Genomic DNA, 20,869 nt, shown 5'->3' with positions numbered 1-20,869 from the left:
TGCACTTAAATTTATATATTTCTGCAGTTATCTGTTTCTTAGATCAGTTCTGTTGCTCCTACTGACTAGATTTGCTAGATTAGAGACACCACTATCATAGTTACACACCCATCTCCCGTAGAAAGATTGCTATAAGCGCTTTAAGGGAATTCAGATAAGCCAATAACTTAATCATCACCTCTACAGAAGGGGTAGAGCCAATAAATTCATCCCCCTCTCAATCTCTCCCCCCTCAATCACAACCCCCCCCCATACCTCCCCCCCCCTCTCCTCCTCCACCCCCCCCCCCTCCTCTACATTGAGAGAATGTCCATAGTCTCATAGATGAACAAGGCTCTTCCTCTTCTAAGCAATAGATATTAACTCTGCAATACATGAATAGTCTGTTGTGAGAAGCTCATATAAATGAAGGTATGCCTTCGCAACACCATGGTTCAGGTTGCGAGCCTGTAAAAGCGAAACGACATGGAGAAGACGCATTTTTCCAGGTTAATTATAATTTGTGCTGTACCGGCACTATGTATGTTCTAATGGGGTGGAAACCCGGCGGCCGGAGTACCTGCCTTGCATAACCATAACTCTGGGTAACCGAGAGTTACTCAAAATGCTAGGAAGTTTAAAATGTGTTATATGTTGCATTTTATTATTTTTTGTTTTTTATTTCTTTTCTCCCATGTTGGCCACACCACAGGCCCAAGCCTTACCCCTGCCCTTGACCCCTCCAGACCGTCCTGCTATCTATAATGCTAGTCGATATATATGCTGTCTTGAGCTTTTAAGGTGGATCGTTAGACCAGGATTTGAGGACAAGTATAAAAGTTACAGTATGATGAAATACACTCCATGTATACTTTGGATCAATGTCGTTAAAAATTGGTAGCTGGAACGTAGGGGGTTTCAACTCGCCAAAAAAGAGAAAATGTGTGTTAATGTACTTACGTAAGCTACGCTTAGATGTAGTCTGTTTACAAGAAACCCATCTTATTCCTAGTGAAATGCTTAAGCTGAATATACTAGGATGGAAGGTTTTAGCGTTTGCCTCATATAATTCTAAAGCCAGAGGAGTGGCCATTATTGCGAGATCAGACATTCAGATGGATATCTCTGATATTGTGGCTGACGCATCAGGCAGATATGTAATTTGTCAATTGCTATGTGACCAGATGAAGTTTGTATGTGCCTCGATATATGTATACTCGAAACCTTTCATGCAGAAACTAGTGACACTATTGCTTCCATACACACATATACCCATGTTTGCGTGTGGGGACATGAATTTGATCTCTGTGGCCCAGCTAGACCGACAGAACACTAGTGGAACCAAAATTAGAGTGCCTCGATTTGGGGTCCCATAAGTAGCGAAGGAGCTTCAATTAGTAGATGCATGGCGTGCGCTGCACCCAACTGACAGCGCTTTCTCCTGCCTCTCAGCGGCTACCAATAATTTTTCTAGAATAGACTATATTTTGATGTCCGCTGCCTTACTTCCACAAGCCTCTGAGGTAAATATAGAGCCGATAGTAATATCGGATCACGCGGTGGTGTGGGCGGACATTAAAATGCTTCCCGATAAAGGTAACTTATCGCTGGCGCTGTCCCTCATCCCTCAAATCCTCACAAACTCTACGGGACTTGGTGATTAGAACGTGGGAGAATTTCCTACAAGATAACATGGAGACGAAAGAGAACAATATAGTGCTATTCTGGCAAGCCTTTAAGGCAACGGTCAGGGGAGCCATTATTTCTCGCTCCACAGCCATAAAAAAGGAGGCACTCCGAGATTACTTAGCAGCTCAAGCGACGTTTACTTCTTCCTTTCAACAATACTCTTTATCCCCATCCCCAATCACTAGGGAAGCATACCTTACAGCTAAAAATCACTTTGAGGGAATATTCATTAAAATGGAGGCCTCTTATACCTTTACTAAAAACTGCAAATCCTACAGATTCGCTAACAAGTCGAGCAAATTATTGTCAAATTTATTAAATGGACAACGCACACCTTCTATAATATATCCCCTAAAAATGAAAGATGGAACTTTAACCTCTTCCGACACGCAGATAGCAGAAGTATTATCGGAATTTTATGGCAAATTATATGCGGCCCCGCCACCGGCCCCTCCAGAGACGTCCCCCTTTTGGGAGAACTTGCCTGTTCCACAGATGCCTTCTGAAATGGGAGAAACACTATTAGACGCTATAACTCATGATGAAGTATCTATTGCCATCTCCCAGCTTAAGGGGGGGAAGGCGCCGGGCCCAGATGGTTTCACGACGGATTTCTATAAACTATTAGCTCCACATGTTACCCACATTTTGGTTAAGGTATTTAACCACATATTGGACACAGGCGAAATGCCCTTATACTATAACACAGCCAATATTAGAGTACTACTGAAACCAGATAGAGACCGCACTGACCCAGGATCGTATAGGCCCATATCACTGCTAAATATTGAATATAAAATATTGACCAAAATTTTAGCATCCAGATTGAGCCGCACGTTGCCCATCCTCATTCATAGAGACCAAACGGGATTTGTTGCAGGTAGAAACCCGATGGTAAATGTGAGGAGGCTGCTGGCGGCGGTCTGCGACTCCCAGTGCGCCATGTCGAACACACCCAGAGCGCTCCTTTCTCTAGACGCGGAGAAGGCTTTCGACATGGTGCACTGGGACCATCTTTATGACGTGCTGGAACGTTTTGCAATACCGCAGAAATGTATCTCCTTTTTAAAAACATTGTACTCTAGCCCATCCTCCCAAATTATATGTAATGGCATGCTATCCTCCCCTTTCCAGATACAGAGGGGCACCAGACAAGGCTGCCCTCTCTCCCCCCTTCTGTTTATACTGGCTTTAGAACCACTAGCGATATCCCTAAGACACTCTCCTCGGTATACGGGTATACGAATTGGGAATACTGACCTCAGAGTATCCTTGTACGCCGATGATATGTTACTTTTCTTCTCACACCCTGAACATTCTATACCTGTTGCGTTAGACATAATCTCAACATTTGGAGCATTTTCGGGGTATAAAATAAATATCAGTAAATCCGAATTATTGGTTCTCTCAAAACATTCCCCAAACCTACAAATTAGTACAGCAATACAGACCATCAGGGTGGTATCTTCTCACGTAAAATACCTGGGTATCCAGATACCAAGACGATTGGAGGATTTATATAAGCTAAACTTCACTCCGATCATTGCAAAAATGGCAAAAACAATGGAAAAATGGCAGGATCTACCTCTATCAGTACTTGGTAGAATTGAGGTGATTAAAACAGTGCTATTGCCAAGATTAACATATTCCATGCAGCTACTACCAATAAAACTGACCATGAAAGATATTAAACAATTTGACAGATTATGCTCCAGGTTTATATGGAGATCCAAAAGACCGCGTATAGCATCTTGGAAGCTAAAGAGGTCAAAAAAGGAGGGAGGTCTTGGTTTCCCTGACCTATTACTATACTCGAGAGCACTACTGATGAGGATAGCTATGGACTGGGCCTTGGAGCTCAATACATATGTAGATCACGACCTAGATTGCGCGCTATTTGCGCCATTCTCGCCGGGCGCTCTAATCCAAACAAAAAGACAGTTGTTACCAACACATATACGCACTAATATCCTGTTCAAAGATGTATATGAGACCTGGAATGCGGTATCTGCAAAAATTGACAGATCACCACATAGACTGGACTGGCTTCCACTATGGGGCAACCCTTCATTCACGCCGGGGCTGGAAAACCCGGTATGCCAGAGATTGATCCATAAAGGTCTCAGAATGGCATCTCAAGTCTTTGACCCGGGAGGCCAAGTAAAAGCCCTTAAACACTTAACCTCAGAATTCTCCATCCCACAAAATAGTATGTACGCCTTAGCACAGATTCAGCACTATGCCCATTCCCTGGCGGCGTCCACTCCCACAATACCCTCCAGAGACCCTCTACAACCACTCATCACTCAGTTTATTAGACATAAATATAAACCTAAACTCCTGTATTCATTATTACTAACACACTCTCCACATACTATACCCCAGGGACTACAAAGGCTATGGATAAGGGATATACCCTCTATATCTTCAGCCGATGAATTAGTCAAATATTATGAAACTACACTCCGCATAGTAAGGGCATCGGTCCTTCAGGAGGTTCACGTAAAGACAATACACAGGGCATATGTATCACAAAGCCAACGAGCGCACTATGTTGAGGATGAGACTGGTAACTGCCCGAAATGCGGGGCATTATCAGCTTCGATTATTCATAACATGTGGTCCTGTGGCAAAATTAAAAAATACTGGAATAAACTTATACACTACGTGAATATGACCTTTCAGCTATCTGTGACCTTGGATCCAGTGCCCCTACTCTTTGCCAACTTTGACAAATGGAACCTACCAGCTGATAAGAAACAACTTATACCAATCCTATCTCTGCTGGTAACAGTGGCAAAGAAAGTTATTCTTAACTCATGGATAGCCCACCACACCCCTACCTTGAGAGAGATTGACACACTAATGTTAAGATATATGTACTATGAAATATATGAAATGCTAGGTGAACCGCACCACACAGGCAGTCAATTTTGGAAAAAGTGGGGAACCTATATAGAATCCAAATCAGATCCTGAACAGTTAAATATGTGTACAATTCTGGACTGCCCACCCCCAGCACAAATATGAAGAACCAAAATCATTAATCCCCCCCCCCTCTTCTAGGCGGGTCCCAGGGGTTAGGATCCGAGGTCACATAGTACCTACTCAAATAAATGGATGTTCTTTGAACTATATATATTGTAACCACTATCCCCTAAGTTGTTGTATACATAAGCAGGACGGTCCCATCCCCTTACCCCCCCCCCCCCCCACCCAACCCTCTCCGCCCCCCCCCCCCCCCTTTCTTTTTTTCAACACTTTACATTATAAAGTATGCATTGAAAATGATTGTAAAGAAACAGGGTAGAATGGTTCTAAATAACCCAGCAAAAATGTATGAAAATGTTTATAACCTATGAAACTTACTGTTATGATGTTTGGACTTGATATCCTATATGCCTTTTTCGCCCTCTAACAGGGGCTTGTTGTCAATCAAAAAGAAATTAGAGTGATAGTGTGACAGATTGCGCAGAAATAGGCAGCTCAATCAACAGATACCCAAATAAGTGTCTCTCCAGTACACTCAGTAGGACAAATAGTGCAGAATGGGTGGTATCAATTTACACAGAGCGCCACATGAGGACCAACATACCCAAAACACTAAATGGGGGGTGGTACAATGCAATTATATAGAATACTTAAGTACACATCCTTTTTTCCATGGAGATTAAATCTTCACAATATTCTCCTCTTCTCCCGTGTATTCAATATATGGGGAGGAAACAAATAGTGCAAAATGTGTAGTACAGTACTTTTTTTTTTTTTACATCAATAATTTTTATTCAGATTTTTTTTTTTTGTTATGCAAAACAGGGGTACAGAAATAAGAAAAGGGGAGGGGAGGGAAGGGGGAGCAGTAAATACATAAGAGACAATTTGTATACTTATACATACTTTTCAAAATCGATCAGACGTTTGTACACTGGACGTAATGCAGTAGGGCGTACAGAATGGAAAGAAACAATGATTCCACATTAATGCATATTGCAACCGAGATCGCCGGGCGGTCCCAGGCTCAGGGAGAGGAGGTGTCTCCATCTAGGGGAGGGGTGTGGGGTTGGATGTCCGGGGAGGGAGATCGCCGTACCAAGTTGGCACCCACACCCTCCGTGGTAAAAAGCAGCCAAGGCTTCCAACGTATTAGAGGGGACTTGGTAGAGAGGGAGCAAGGCATATACTCAGTCTCCATCAGGAATTGTTTCTGAATTTTGTGTATGACTTTCATTAAGGGGGGGGGTATGGATTGTTTCCAGTTCTGAGCCAGTGCCGCCCGGGCTGCAAGGCAAATGTGGCCTAAAACATATTGTAAATTGGCACCCACGGAACGAGGATAGACGTTTAGTAAAGCAATGAGGGGGGTGGGGGACAGGGTGAGTCCAAGTACTTTATTAATTAGCCCAAACACCTCTACCCAGTATGGCTTAATAATAGGACAGGTCCAAAAGATATGGAAAAGGTGGCCCACCTCACCACATAGACGCCAGCAATACTTCGAGCTTGTAGGCCAAATCGTGTGCAGCCTATCGGGTGTGAGGTATAGTCTATGTAATAACTTGACGTGCATCTCGGAATGGTTTAAGCATTTGGACATACTGAAGGATGACATGAAGATATGTTGCCATTGGGAGTCGGTAAGGGTACAACCAATATCTACCTCCCACCTGATCTGGGCTCTAGTTTTAAGAACGGGAGCTAATGCAAGTAGTGTCTTGTACCAAAAGGAGATCTCTCCAGCCGAAGCGTCCCTAGAGAGACGACCCAAGACCTGAGACATAGTAGGGTGCATTGGGGAGGGGGTAAGGCGTAGACTGGTCCACCAGTGTTGAATTTGATAGTATCTGAGCCTCTCAGATTCAGGTAAGGCAAAGCGCTCTTGGATGGTAGAGAAGGAGCTAAGTACAGGCCCGTTGAGCAGGTCTCCCAGTAGGCCGATCCCTCTAGAACGCCAGCCTGACAAATTAAGGTTAGGGATTAGGGCGGTTACTGTACGTAGGGAAATTTGTGGCAATGTATAGAGGGGAGATAATAAGCCGATAGTCAGTTTATCCCAGACCTGTAGAGTGGCTCGGGTTGAGGGGAGAAGACGTAGGTCCGAGGGTCGCATGGGTTTAGGTAGCCAAAAGAGGTCCTTTAAGGGGAACCTGGGGCAGGTTAGTTCCTCTAGACACGTCCACTCCGAGTGTGTATCACTGGTGATAGCTTTAATCTGAGCCAAGAGGGAAGCTTCTTGGTATAGTGAAAGGTTAGGCATGTCGAGGCCGCCAACTCTCCTAGGTAGTGACATCCTGGCGCGGGACAGTTTAGGCGGTCGCAAAGCCCAGACATATTTGGTGAGGATATTGGTAGCCTTGTCTAAGTATTTCTTGGGGAATATAAAGGGAATTGTGCGGAACAGGAACATTAGTTTGGGAAGCAGCGACATTTTAAAGGCGGCCAGGCGACCCAGCCATGATATCTCATAATTGAGCCACGATTTGGTGGACAATTGTAACGCAGTCAGTAAAGGGGGGAGGTTAAAGTCAAATACAGAAGAGGAGGACGGGGGGGATGTGAATACCCAAATACTTTATCGAGGTTGTTTGCCAATTGTAAGGGTATTTGGTACGCAAAGAGGCCATGGAATGGGAGAGGTTTATCGGCAGGGCGTCTGTTTTAGTTGTGTTTAATTTATAGTAGGACACTGCCGAGTACCTATCTAAAATATCGTGTAAGTGAGGGAGTGAGGTGCAGGGGTCAGTTACAAATAACAGAACATCATCTGCAAATAAACATAGTTTATGGGGGACGGTGCCAAGGTGGAGTCCTGGAAATTGTGGGTCTGCCCGAATCTTAGCTGCCAGAGGCTCAATCGCCAGGACAAAGATGAGAGGGGAGAGGGGGCAGCCCTGACGGGTGCCATTGTAAATTGGGAAGGGGGAAGATAGGAAGCCATTACTAAAGACCCGGGCCGAGGGCGAACTATACAGGGCTAATATGGATGACAGGATGCGGTCGCGGAGGCCAAATTTCAATAATACTTCCCGTATGTAGGCCCAGTTTATGCGGTCGAAAGCCTTCTCCGCATCTAAGGACAGCAGGAGGAGGCCCTGTTCACGGGTTATAGAGTCTACGAGGTTGAATACTCTACGGGTATTATCAGCCGCTTGCCGACCGGGAATAAATCCAACCTGGTCGGGGTGGATCAAGGAGGGAAGGAAGGCGTTCAGTCGGTGAGCTATTAATTTAGCATATATCTTAATGTCACCATTTAACAGCGCAATAGGGCGGTAGTTTTGGCAGGAAGTCAAGTCCTTACCTGTTTTAGGGATCGTGACAATGCGCGCCTCCAGCATCTCCGTTGGGAGCGTGCCCTGAGAGGTAATTTGGTTATAAACTGTTACCAGGGATGGAGTCAGGAGGTCCTGGAGTGCCACATAAAAGTCATTTATAAAGCCATCTGGGCCTGGCGCTTTACCTTTAGGGAGGGATTTGATCGCCCTTAACGTGTCTGCGGTGGACCAAGGGGCATTCAGCACTTCTAATTGGTCGTCGGTAATGGAGGGAAGTTTCAAATCAGCGAGGAAGGTGTTGATAGATGGAAGAGTGGGCTGCGGGGTAGAAGGGTCAGTTGCGAGATTATAAAGTTGGGAATAGAAGTCAGCAAACTGGTTCGATATCTCCAAAGGGTTAGATATTTTGGTGCCTGTTGGGGACATAATAAGCTTAATTCTATTCCTAGCTTGTTGCGCTCTAAGCTTACGAGCAAGCAGTTTTCCCGGTCTATTCCCTGCCAGGTAAAATTTCTGCCGCATCCTATTTAATGAGGCCTGGGTGCGCACCGTGAGCAATGTCTGAAGCTGGGACCTAATATCAGCTAATTCTTTCTGGAGAGATCTCGAAGGTCGAGCCTGATTTTTCTCCTCCAGTTCTTTTAATCTACACTCCAAATCATTCAGGCGTTGTTGATGTAGTTTTTTAAGGTGGGCTCCTGCCTGTATCGCCGCGCCTCTAGCTACAGCTTTCAGTGCGCACCAGAAGTTCAGAGTGGACGTGTCCGAAGGGGAATTAAATTCCAAGTAGGACGTGATGCTGTCTACAATAATTTTTTTTGATACGGGGTTGGCCAGTAAGTGAGGAGAAAGTCTCCAAGGTCGGGGCGGGGCATGTTGACTGTTAAGATCCCATTTGAGAAACAGCGGGGCATGGTCTGACCAGGTTATTGGGAGGATGTCAGCAGATCTAGTGAATTGGAGAGTCCATTTATCAGAAAACAAAAAGTCAATACGGGAATAGGAGTTGTGAACGGGAGAGTAGTATGTGTACTCACGGCCCGTTGGGTTTTGCACTCGCCATATATCGTAGAGGTCAAATTCAGCCAAAAGGTTACGGAAGGCTAAGGATGGGGCGTTAGAGGAGGCTGATGGAGAGGGGGAAGGCCTGGGAGACCTGTCCAGTCTAGGGTCAAGAACCAGATTGAAGTCCCCCATGAGAAGGAGCGAGCCTGTACGGTTCCTCTGGATAGTCAAACATAGCTTACGCAGAAAGGCCACTTGGTTTGAGTTAGGGGCATAGGCTGAGACCAAGGTCACAGGTTTGTCATTTAAAAGGCCACTCAGGATGAGATAACGGCCATTTTTATCAGCAACTTGCGAATGTAAAGTGAAGGAAACAGAGTTTTTAAACAATATAGCTACACCATTCCTCTTAAAGAGGCCGTTCGCAAAATAGCCAATAGGGAACCTGTGGTCTTTAAACGTAGGGGGGGCTAGGGACGAAAAGTGCGTCTCCTGCAGCGCAATAACGTCTGTCTTGTGCCTAGCAAAATAGTCCAATGCTAACCTTCGCTTATTAGGGGAGTTTAACCCCTTAACGTTCATGGACAGAACCTGGATCATCTAGGCGGTCTAAAACGCGCCATGAGTAGTGAGATAATTCTGTATACAAGTATGAAGTTATTTTGTCTCATACCATTAGTTAGAGTGTCGTGAGAGAGGGGAGGGGAGGGAATAACGAAGGGAGAAAGGGTGAGAACAAACCGAAACGACCCAGTACATCGGGTCGGTGTAACTACTGCAAGGAAAACAAAAAAATGCAGTAGTACATTAACGAGGGGGAACATGTGGCCTAACGCCACCACCACCAATGAACCTGGATGAGGGGAAAGAGAAGAAGAAAAAAGAGACATGTACAAATGCAAATATTCCTACCAACCATGTAAGGACCACAGATAACATATATGCACACACTAATAAACTAAAGTATGGTCACGGAGCCGGGACTCCAACATTACAACTACTAACGTAGTAACTCACGTGTCCGCATCTAGACGGAAGGCCAAGGCCTATCTATTAGAACAGAACATCATAACGTCCACATTGAAGACCCAAGTTTACAATGACGACTTTAGGCGACGATCCACTCCGATTGGGGGGTTGACTGTTTCTTGGCTCCAGGCGGCAGCTCGACAGCAATATCCCACTCCGATAGCAGCTTGACTCCAGCGTCCAGTGAGGCGACCGTGTAGGATTTGTTGTCATAGAAGACGATGAGCTTCACCGGAAAGCCCCATCTATAATTAATCTCTTGATCACGAAGCGCCAGAGTAACAGGAAGAAACGAACGTCTTTTGGCCAAAGTCAAAGCCGAGAAATCCGGAAAGAGCTGTAATCCACCAAGCGTGGTAGAATCTGCATCCCTTGCCGCCTTTAGAATGCGTTCTTTTGTCGTGAAGAAGTGCACTCTCATGAGCGTATCTCGTGGAAGCGAGGGAGGGACAGAGCGTGGTTTAGGCAGTCTGTGAATCCTGTCTATAAGCAGCTCTCTGGGGTCAGCCCTGGGCAAGAGCTTCCTAAATAGCGCGGTGGCGTAGTCTTCTAGCTCGGAGTTTTGCACGGAGTCGGGAATGCCTCGGATCTTGATATTATTGCGCCGAGATCTGTCCTCGATATCCGCCATCTTGAGTTTGAATGCCTCCAGGTCATTCTGCTGTTGATCGTGGGCCGCTATGAGGTCATTATGGGACGAGACCAATTCCTCGACTTTCCGTTCCAGATGGTCTGTGCGTTCCCCTATAGCATGCAGTTCTGTCTTGACCTCTCGGACGGCCGATGTGAGATCCTGAGTCAGCTCTGTTTTAAATGCTGTTAGAGCCTGATACAGGGTTTTGACCGTGAGAGGGGCGTCAGAGTCTGGGTCGAACCCCGGAACAGAAGCAGGTCTGCAGGGAGGGTCTGACGCGGGGGTGGCTATTGGGGACTTCCGTGTCATAGAGGGGGCAGAGGCTGCTTTCTGAGACGGCAAAGATACTCTAGGAGGAAGCACCGCTTTAACCTTTTTCGGCGCCATTCTGAAGCGATAGGTCCCGGAGACTATATGATGGAGGTTAGGTAAGCAGAGGGTTCAAAGGTGGTGGTGTATGAACGTTCTGGACTACATCAAAAGAACGGCATCAGCAGAGGTCCGGCGACCGGTCATAACCCTCCAGCGGTGCCGAAGGGCAGGTCTCCAGCGAGCAAGGGAGAGGGGGGAGCCAGGTATAAAGACAGCAGCTGATAGCTCAATGTCGTAGGTGTCAGGCAGGCAGTGCCCTCCTGGACCAACACTCACCCCTCCTGGGATGCCTCCACGGTATTGCGCCTGGTCGGGGAGTGTGAAGGGGGGGGCACAGAGAGGTGACCAGGCTGTCCACTGCTGCTGGGGGCGATAGTTGGCTCCAACAGGGCTCCACACTGGCAGGACTCCGCAGCAGGTGCTCGCAGTTACTCCAGGCCCCGGCTCCTGGTACTGATGTAGGCCTCTATTCCCTGGGGCTTCAAAAGTGGCAGCAGACCCCTCTCTCCCCCTGCTGAGGGAGTATTTATGATAGAAGGGGTCTCAGGGGAGGCAGGGCCGGCTCGTAGGGGCAGGGGTGAGCAGGTGTCCGGCTGGCCGGGTGTAGCAAGATGGCCGCCGCCGGAGTGTGTGTGGTCGGGAAGGAGGCCGCAGCCGCGGCTCCGGAGGGCAGGGAGCGGGAGTCCGAGCCGCCTCGCCGTCCCCGATGGTCTGGTGTAAGAGAGGGGCCTAAACGAGCCCGCTTGCTTGTGCGGGGGAGCCGCCAGGGGACCCGGCGCGGCCGCGTTCCGGTCCCGGAGCCCGCTCCCGGGTAGGCCCCAAACTCGAGGTCCCGGGACGAAGCGGAGGCCTCAACGATGAAACAGTGCCCGGGGGCACCCCTCCAGCCTCCTCGGGTGCAGGGCACGGTGGGCACTCGCCAGGGGGTATAATTCAGCGTAGATATGCCTTTTAAGTGCAGGGCCAGCAGGAGCTCTTGCAGGCACGTCCACACAGGCTGCAGGTCAGGCCACGCCCCCGTAGTACAGTACTTTTAATTCCACAAAAACATACACACATAAAAATTAATTTGTTTGTGCAAATAGCAAAAGACTTCAGAGCAGTAATATCCAGAGTATTTTTGGGAACAGTACATCCTGCAGTTTGGCTGGAGAGAGGTGGAGGATTTAACCACTACAAGAAACTTATCCCTGACGACCCACCCGGGAGGAACGTACTGGTGATTAATTAAGAACGTATATTGAGAACTGTTTTCCACCGGTTCTCAATTATTTCTGGTAATTGTACAATTTATCCACTTTTGCCTCCAAATACTCTGGATATTACTAGTATTCTATATAATTGCATTGTACCACCCCCCATTTAGTGTTTTGGGTATGTTGGTCCTCATGTGGCGCTCTGTGTAAATTGATACCACCCATTCTGCACTTGTTGTCAATGTAATACTTGAAAAATACAATAAATATATTTTCAAAAAAAAAAAAAACTAACACTGTCTGAATGACATGTAGAATACTTAAGTGACCTGTAAATGCACAGCGCTGATGATGCAGGCGGCTTTACAGAGGAGACATTGCCCACCAGTCCCAGAATCAACTCAGCATGTGTGTAATGGCACCCAAACGCTGACAGGGTGTGAGGGAGACAGAGATGCAGCTCCAGGGCGGGAACATTTGCAGTAAATGCGCCTGGGGCTGGGGGAGGGGCTACAGGTCAGAGCCTTGTTCCCTTGCTGGACTTCACCACTGGGTACTGCGGGGCCCATTTAAGTGGATTATGAGGTAATCCGACCTGTGCCCCTTGCCCTGGTGGTCTAGAGGGGTCGGTGGTCTAGAGGGGTCCCCGTACGGCCACAGTGTCCACGCCAGCGCAAGCAGTCAGTCTTCTAGAGACCGCGGCGGATCGCGGTTTTCAGCAGGTCCCGCCTGGGGGACCCTCTTACCTCCTCCCTGTAATGCGGCCACATAATCCTGGAGAGCAGCGGCAAGTGTGTGTGCCTGAAGAGAAACAGGAGCCCTCCGCGGTAAGTACCCGACTTCCAGGGCGTGGGAGTATACAGCGCCACTGGGGGAGGTGATTGAGCGGCAGCACGATATGTCAGAATGACATACAGCACTTTTAAGTGCATGTGCTGCGGCCCTTAAAATCTTCTGTCTTCAAAAAAAGCTCTTTTCAGGGCTGCCTAGCGCAGCCCTCCCTGTTAGCTGCCTGCACTGCAGGCACCAACTTACAAACTGAGCTCCTGTGCACGGAGGCGGGGTTATAGAGGAGGCGGCGCTGTGCATCTTGGGAACAGTCAAAGCTTTTAGCCTGTTGGTGCCTCGGATCAAGATCCAACTCTACACCCCGATGTTATCCCTGTGGAACCCCAGTGTACCCCGCTGCAGAAAAAACCCAATAAAAAAAAATATCTAATTAAATGATCTTAATACATATTAGACTACCAATCTGCCAAGCATATAACAGCTGGTATGGCCATCACTGTGTTAGTAGCGATATATATAAGCAAGTTGCACATTTTAGTTAGTAGTTAATGTGTATATACCTGCATTAGTCTCCAGTCAGGCGCATGTAGGGGTTAATAAAGCAGTCCTTGAATTCAAAGTATATCAAAGACTTGTTATTCATTCACAAGTTTCAGCAAAATAGGTGGGTATTGTATATTTACCCCCTTTTGTTGACATTTCTGGCCAGGTAATACATTTTTACAGCAGATTAGTTTGAAAGTACGCTATATACACACATACATATATTTGTGCACAATATGTGGGAAAACAAACTCTTATTTCGGTGTTTAAATATGCAAAAAACTTACATTATCTTGAGTTCCCATATCTGGTTTGTGCCAAGTTTCAATCTTAATGAAGAAATCCTCTTTCATATATTCATTCTGAAAGAATACAACACTATAAGGAAGGAATATGGCTCAGGGCACTGGTGGCAGTTCCTGTTTTTCTCTGATGTTTATGTTACACATGTATACAAAACAATAACATTAATAAATCACAACTGTAGACTATCCCCAGCTTTCTGTTTATATAGAAGATGGGTTTGCTTTTGTTTTGTGATTAACCCATGTATTATAGAAATTTGGCATCGAGAGAGAAGGACAGAAATATAAAAATAATGTATATAAATGACGTATTCATAAAGGGACGTAAAGCCGAACCGGGTAATTATAGACCAGTTAGTCTTACATCTATAGTGGGGAAAGTATTGGAAGGTATTCTAAGGGACAGTATTCAGAAGTTCCTTGATGCCAATAAGGTCATTAAAAGGAACCAACATGGATTTGTTATTAAGGACAGATCATGTCAAACCAATTTACTTGGCTTTTATGAAACATTAAGTGCGAACCTTGATCAGGGTAAGGAGGTGGATGTAATCTTTTTAGACTTTTCCAAAGCTTTTGACACAGTACCGCATATGCGACTTATCTATAAGCTAGGGAGCACAATATGCACTTGGGTCAGAAATTGGTTAGATAATAGGGAGCAGCGTGTTGTGGTTAATGGATCATTTTCAAATTGGACTGAAGTACTATGTGGTGTGTCACAAGGGTCTGTACTTAGACCACTATTGTTTAACATTTTCATTAATGACCTAACAGTAGGTCTAGAGAGCATGGTGTCAATCTTTGCAGACGATTCAAAATTGTGTAGGGTTATAAATACGGAAGGGGATGCAGAGTCTCTTCAGAACGACTTAGTGAAACTAGACGCATGGGCAGCTAAATGGAGAATGAGATTCAATACAGACAAGTGTAAGGTAATGCATTGTGGTAGCAAGAATAAAAACAATACCTACATACTAAATGGGGTAATATTAGGGGATTCTGTACTGGAAAAAGACTTGGGTGTTCACATAGATAGCAAACTAAGTAGCAGTACCCAAAGAAGGCTAATAAGATATTAGCATGCATAAAACAGGGAATTGATGCAAGGGACGAGTGGGTTACACTACCATTATATAAATCACTAGTGAGGCCACAACTAGAATACTGTGTACAATTTTGGCCACCATACTACAAAAAGGATATTCTGGAGCTTGAAAAGGTTAAGAGGCAGGCGACCAAACTAATTAAGGGAATGGAGACGCTGGAATACAAGGAAAGGCTTGCAAGGCTAGGCATGTTTACACTGGAAAAGAAGAGACTAAGAGGGGACATGATCAACATCTACAAATATATAAGGGGACAATACACAGAGCTTGCGCGGGACCTGTTTTTGATCAGATCAGCTCAGAGGACATTTGGGCACTTGCTTAGGTTAGAGGAGAGGACATTCCGCACAATGCGGAGAAAGGGTTTTTTTCACAGCAAGGACAATACGTGTTTGGAATTCCCTGCCCCAGTAAGTAGTAACAGCGGACTCAGTCAACACCTTTAAGAATGGGTTAGATAAATTCCTAATGGATAAGGATATTCAGGGTTATGGTGCTTAGTCACGCACTATAGTTATTAAAACACAATGGCTGTCATTAAAACTAAACGGCTGACATCAGCATAAGGCAAAATTAGTCCTAAAAGAAAACTGCATAGGAGATCACCAATAGGTTGAACTCGATTGACAAATTGTCTTTTTTCAACCTTAGATACTATGTTACTATGTTATATTCTTTATGGGTTTTTTATTTTGCCAAGCTTGGATGCTACTTGGAAGAAAAGCCTCCAATGAATATGTACATTTTCGGAGGGAATCTAAATTCCAACCTCATTTTGCACTACCAGACTAGTCTGAGCACTAACGCAAGTCACACTGTGGGTGTAGCTTTTTTTTTAAAAAAATCATTGCATTCTGGTACGACGAGCTCAGTGGCTCTGCATATGGATCCATCTACAATACCTTGATGTTTCAAAACCCCAGTGTCCAACCCTCAGAGGTTAATGGCCACTATCTCTGCTGACAGGACATTAAGATCCTGAGGGTGATGATCGTTGGCCCACGGGGCGACCGCTCACTCTCCCGCAGCTTGCCGCCACCCCCTAACAGAGCCAGAAAATCGTGGTGGTGAGTGTGTCACCGGTGACCAGACAAGCGGGAGCCGGTGTAAATGACGGCATCAGGGTGAGAGCGCAGTACTGACACTGCGCTCTGGACGGCTCAGCGTTACATCAGGTGCGGCGCTGTGAGAGGTGCCCTGGGCCAGCGCATATACCCTAAAAACTGGTGACCTCTCCTATCAGGGAACGTTAGTTCTACTGCTAGAATGCATTACCACAGGCCAGTCTAATCCTGTAAAGTGCGGGAAGCCGTGCCATGTTTGGGGGCAGAGCTTCTCCTCAGAGCAGACCCAACAGCTCACCAGCGCCATTTTCTTCCTGCAGTTCATCACTAAGACGCTGACAGGGAGTGCTGCCCTCCATACGACTCCAGCTATCCTGTGCGGTGCCAGGGGGTTGTAGAAGGGGGGAGGGGAGAACATGCTGAAAATTACTGTGTAATCTATTAAGGTACACAGTCAGCGCCATGCAATTACTCTGTAACTGTCGACTGGGGCGCTGTGTGTGCTGGCTCCAATCTCTGTGTTTCTCTGAAGGTACTTGGGGGAAACTGTGTCTGACGTGTGTGTGTGTGTGTGTGTGTGTGTGTGTGTGTGTGTGTGTGTGTGTGTGTGTGTGTGTGTGTGTGTGTGTCTGACGTGTGTGTGTGTGTGTGTGTCCATGTCCAGGGACTCTGTCTTGTGCAGCAGAATATGTATCTACTACAGAGGAATCCATTCCAAGTACTCAGAAATGTAATATTTTGTCTCAGCCTTCCAAATACGAGCCCCAGTGGGTAGCTTCTATTAAGGGAACGATAGAACAGATTTCCACTAGGATTGCCCATTATCAGACTGAATCACAGATTTTAAAACAATCTGTGGGAGGTTTTGTCTGGTTCTGTCCGCACTGTCTCAAAATCCCCTGGTGTGTCCAAGAAACATGCACTTGCTCAGATTATGCAGGTCAACACGGACACCGACTCTGACACGGCAGAAAGTGATGCGGATTTGCAGGGAGCGAGGCTTCCCTGGAAAGAGGGGTGCAACTCATGATTGAGGCTAAGAGGGATGTGTTACACATTACTGACAAACCACCTGAACAGGTAGAGGAGGCTTACTTTACAGACAATAAGAAAGCTTCCCTAACCTTCCCTGCGTCTAAGGAATTAAACGCATTATTTTAAAAATCCTGGGAAAATCCAGAGAAAAAATTCCAGATCCCAAATAGGGTTCTTGTGGCTTTTCCTTTCCCTGAGGATGATAGGAAAAAGTGGGAAAACCCGCCTATACTAGACTGTCTAAAAAGGTAGTTTTACCTGTCCCGGGATCTACCGCTTTGAAAGAACCGGCAGACCGCAAGATTGAAACTACGCTCAAATCCATATACACTGCTTCAGGAGTGGCGTTAAGGCCCACTATTGCCTGTGCGTGGATTTCTAAAGCCCTAGTCAAATGATCAGGCACATTGCTAAAGGACTTTGATTCTCTGGATAGAAGTGACACTGAATTGTATTTACGTAACATACAGGATTCTGCGGGTTTCATGGTGGAGGCCATGAAAGACCTGGGTAACCTGACTGAGGACTTCATCCATGGCTGTCTCAGCACGCAGGGGACTCTGGCTATGCCAATGGTCTGCAGACGCGGAATCCAGGAGAAGTGTGGAGAACCTACCCTTCACAGGCCAGGCTCTCTTTGGGGAAGCATTGGATGCGTGGATCTCCACGGCAACAGCTGGTAAGTCTACCTTTCTTCCCTCAGCTTCTCAGATGACAAAGAAACCCTTTTCTATGTCTTCGGTGCAGTCCTGTCTGGCTGCAAAAGCTAAAAAGTCCAAGACTCCTACCACGTTTTTCAGGGGTGGCCAAGCTAAATCTAAAAAACCGGCACCTGCAGGATCCCAAGACAAGAAACCCGCCTCTGTCTCCTCAAACTTCTCAGCATGACGGTGGACCTCGCTACCTAGAGAACGGGCAGGTGGGAGCGAAGCTCAGACGTTTCAATCACGTCTGGGTGTCATCTGGTATGGATCCCTGAGTACAGGATATTGTGTCCCAGTGGTGCAAACCGAAGTTTCAAGAGCTACCACCCCACAGGTTCTTCAAATCAGGTCTACCAACTTTGCTGGCAGACAGGGCTTATACTTCAGGAAGCCATTCACAAATTGGAAAGGGCAGACGAAATTGTTCCAGTTCCACCTCATCTGGTAAACCAGTGTTACTATTCAAACCTCTTGGTGGTACCAAAACCAGATGGTTCGGTCAGGCCAATTTTGAACCTGAAGTCGCTAAACCCTTATCTACGGGAATTCAGGTTCAAAATGGAGTCTCTTGAGAGCGGTGATCTCAGGGCTGGAGGAGAGAGAGTTTCTGGTATCCTTGGACATCAAGAATGCATACCTCCACATTCCTATTTGGCCGCCACACCAGGCTTATCTTAGATTTGCGCTGTTGGACTGTCACTATCAGTTCCAGGCACTGCCGTTCGGCCTCTCCACAGCACCGAGGGTGTTCACCAAGGTAATGGCAGAGATGATGATCCTCCTCCGCAGGCAGGGGGTGAATATAATTCCTCATCTGGACGATCTGCTGATAAAGGCATCTTCCAGGGAGAGGGTGTTGCAGTCAATTGCTCTCACGACTCCACTGCTATGGGAACATGGATGGATCCTGACTCTTCCAAAATCACATTTGGAGCAGACAAGGAGATTGTCTTTCCTGGGGATGGTCCTCGATTTGGAAGTGCAGAGGGTATTTCTGCCGGTGGAAAAGGCGTTGGTGATCCAAAGTATGGTCCGGGATGTCTTGCAGCCTACCCGGGTATTGGTTCATCAGTGGGGAAGATAGTTGCCTCCTACGAGGCTCTTCAGTATGGAATATTTCATGCACGGTCCTTCCAACTGGACCTCCTGGACAAGTGGTCGGGATCTCATCTGCACATGCACCAGAGGATACGTCTGTCGCCAAAAGCCAGGATTTCACTCCTTTGGTGGCTACAATTGACTCACCTTCTAGAGGGCCGCAGGTTCGGGAATCAGGACTGGATCCTTCTAACCATGGATGCAGTCCTGAATCCCGAACTCAGAGGATGGGGCGCAGTCACCCAAGGGGAAACCTTCCAAGGAAAGTGGTCAAGTCTGGAATCCATTCTTCCAATTAACATTCTGGAACTAAGGGCTGTGTACAATGGTCTTCTGCAAGTGGCACATCTTCTACAAGATCGGGCCATTCAGGTGCAGTCGGACAATGTAACAACGGTGGCCTACATAAACCGACAAGGCGGAATGAAGAGCAAAGCTGCAATGTCAGAGGTAACAAGAATCATCCTCTGGGCGCAAAGGCACGCGTTGGCGCGTTCAGAAATCTTCATTCCGGGAGTGGTCAACTGGGAAGCGGACTTCTTCAGCAGACATGATCTCCATCCAGGAGAGAGTGGGGCCTCCTTCCGAAGGTGTTCACGGAGGTGACAAATCTTTGGGGTGTACCTCAAATAGACATGATGGACTCCCGTCTCAACAAGAAGCTTCGGAGGTACTGTTCCAGGTCAAGAGACCCGCAAGCACTGGCGGTGGACGCCCTGGTGACTCCGTGACAGGTCCACTAGGAGCCATGGGCACTTTAAGAATTTGATAGTGTGGGCTGGCTCCTCCCTCTATGCCGCTCCGACCAGACTCAGTCTAGGAAACTGTGCCCGAGGAGACAGACATACTTTGAGAGAAGGATAGATAAAGATAGTGGTGAGATTACGAACCAGCACACACAAAACAGGGGAAAGCTATGATAACCCAACTATAAACAGTAACAGCAACAGCTGAACCAACAATACTTAACCAAGTAACAGTGCAAGAATAACGAAGCACCGGGCACCCAGTATCCTCTACGGACTACGAGAAAATGATTTGATCTCTAAATGAGAAAATGATCTGTAGTCTCTCTCTCTACTGGTATTTTTCCTTCACTCTTTAAGCATGCAGTGATAACTCCCATTTTAAAAAAAAAACTAATTCTGACCCTAATGCTCTCTCAAACCACCGCCCTATCTCTCAGCTTCCTTGTCTCTCTAAGCTACTTGAGAGACTTGCCTACACTCGACTCACACACTTTAACTCATACACTTTATTGGACCCACTTCAGTCAGGCTTCCGTTCCCAACACTCCACAGAGACAACACTGACTAAAGTGGTTAATGATTTGGTCACTACTAAGTCTAAAGGCCATTACTCACTACTTATTCTGCTAGATCTATCTGCTGCATTTGACACCGTAGACCACTCTCTTCTCATACAGACACTACAATACCTAGGTCTTAAAGACACAGCCCTTTTCTTGGTTTTTATCCTATCTAATTGCTCCTTCAGTGTTCACTTCTCTGAATCTTCCTCCTCTTCGCTACCTCTTTCAGTTGGAGTACCGCAAGGCTTCCTCTCAAACCCGGTTCATCATTGCTGTATGACCATATCATACAGCCCACCAAGAACCTTTGCAATCTGGCGGACAACTATGCAATAGATAGGCATGTATACACAAGGAAAGGTGCTATTTCCCTATATATTGTAAGCTTGTGAGCAGGGCCTTCCTACCTCTATGACTGTTATCACCCAGTTTGTTATATCATTGTTATTTCCAATTGTAAAGTGCAACGGAATTTGCTGCGCTATATAAGAAACGGTTAATAAATAATAATAAATAATTTACCGGTAGGTAATTAAAATCCTAATTTCTCTTACATCCTAGAGGATACTGGGGTTCCATTCAGTACCATGAGGATGTACCAAAGCTCCCAAACCGGGTGGGAGAGTGCCGAGGTTCCTGCAGAACTGACTGACCAAACTGAAGGTACTCAGAGGCCAAAGTATCAAACTTGTAGAACTTAGCAAACGTGCTCGAACCTGACCAAGTAGCTGCTC

At 46.5% G+C, this 20,869-nt stretch overlaps 1 protein-coding gene across 1 annotated transcript in view; it reads right to left on the bottom strand.

The window, feature by feature from the left end:
- PITPNB (phosphatidylinositol transfer protein beta) overlaps positions 1–20,869 on the bottom strand; it is a 149,535-nt gene that overhangs the window by 80,511 nt on the left and 48,155 nt on the right. The window contains exon 6 of the mRNA XM_063913177.1: positions 13,796–13,870. Coding sequence (XP_063769247.1) covers positions 13,796–13,870 — 75 coding nt within the window. The remainder of the gene's footprint in view (positions 1–13,795; positions 13,871–20,869) is intronic.

This window comes from Pseudophryne corroboree, chromosome 1 (assembly GCF_028390025.1).
Source record: "Pseudophryne corroboree isolate aPseCor3 chromosome 1, aPseCor3.hap2, whole genome shotgun sequence".
NCBI classification, from domain to species: Eukaryota; Metazoa; Chordata; class Amphibia; order Anura; family Myobatrachidae; genus Pseudophryne; species Pseudophryne corroboree.
This window is presented reverse-complemented; position numbering and strand designations above follow the sequence as displayed.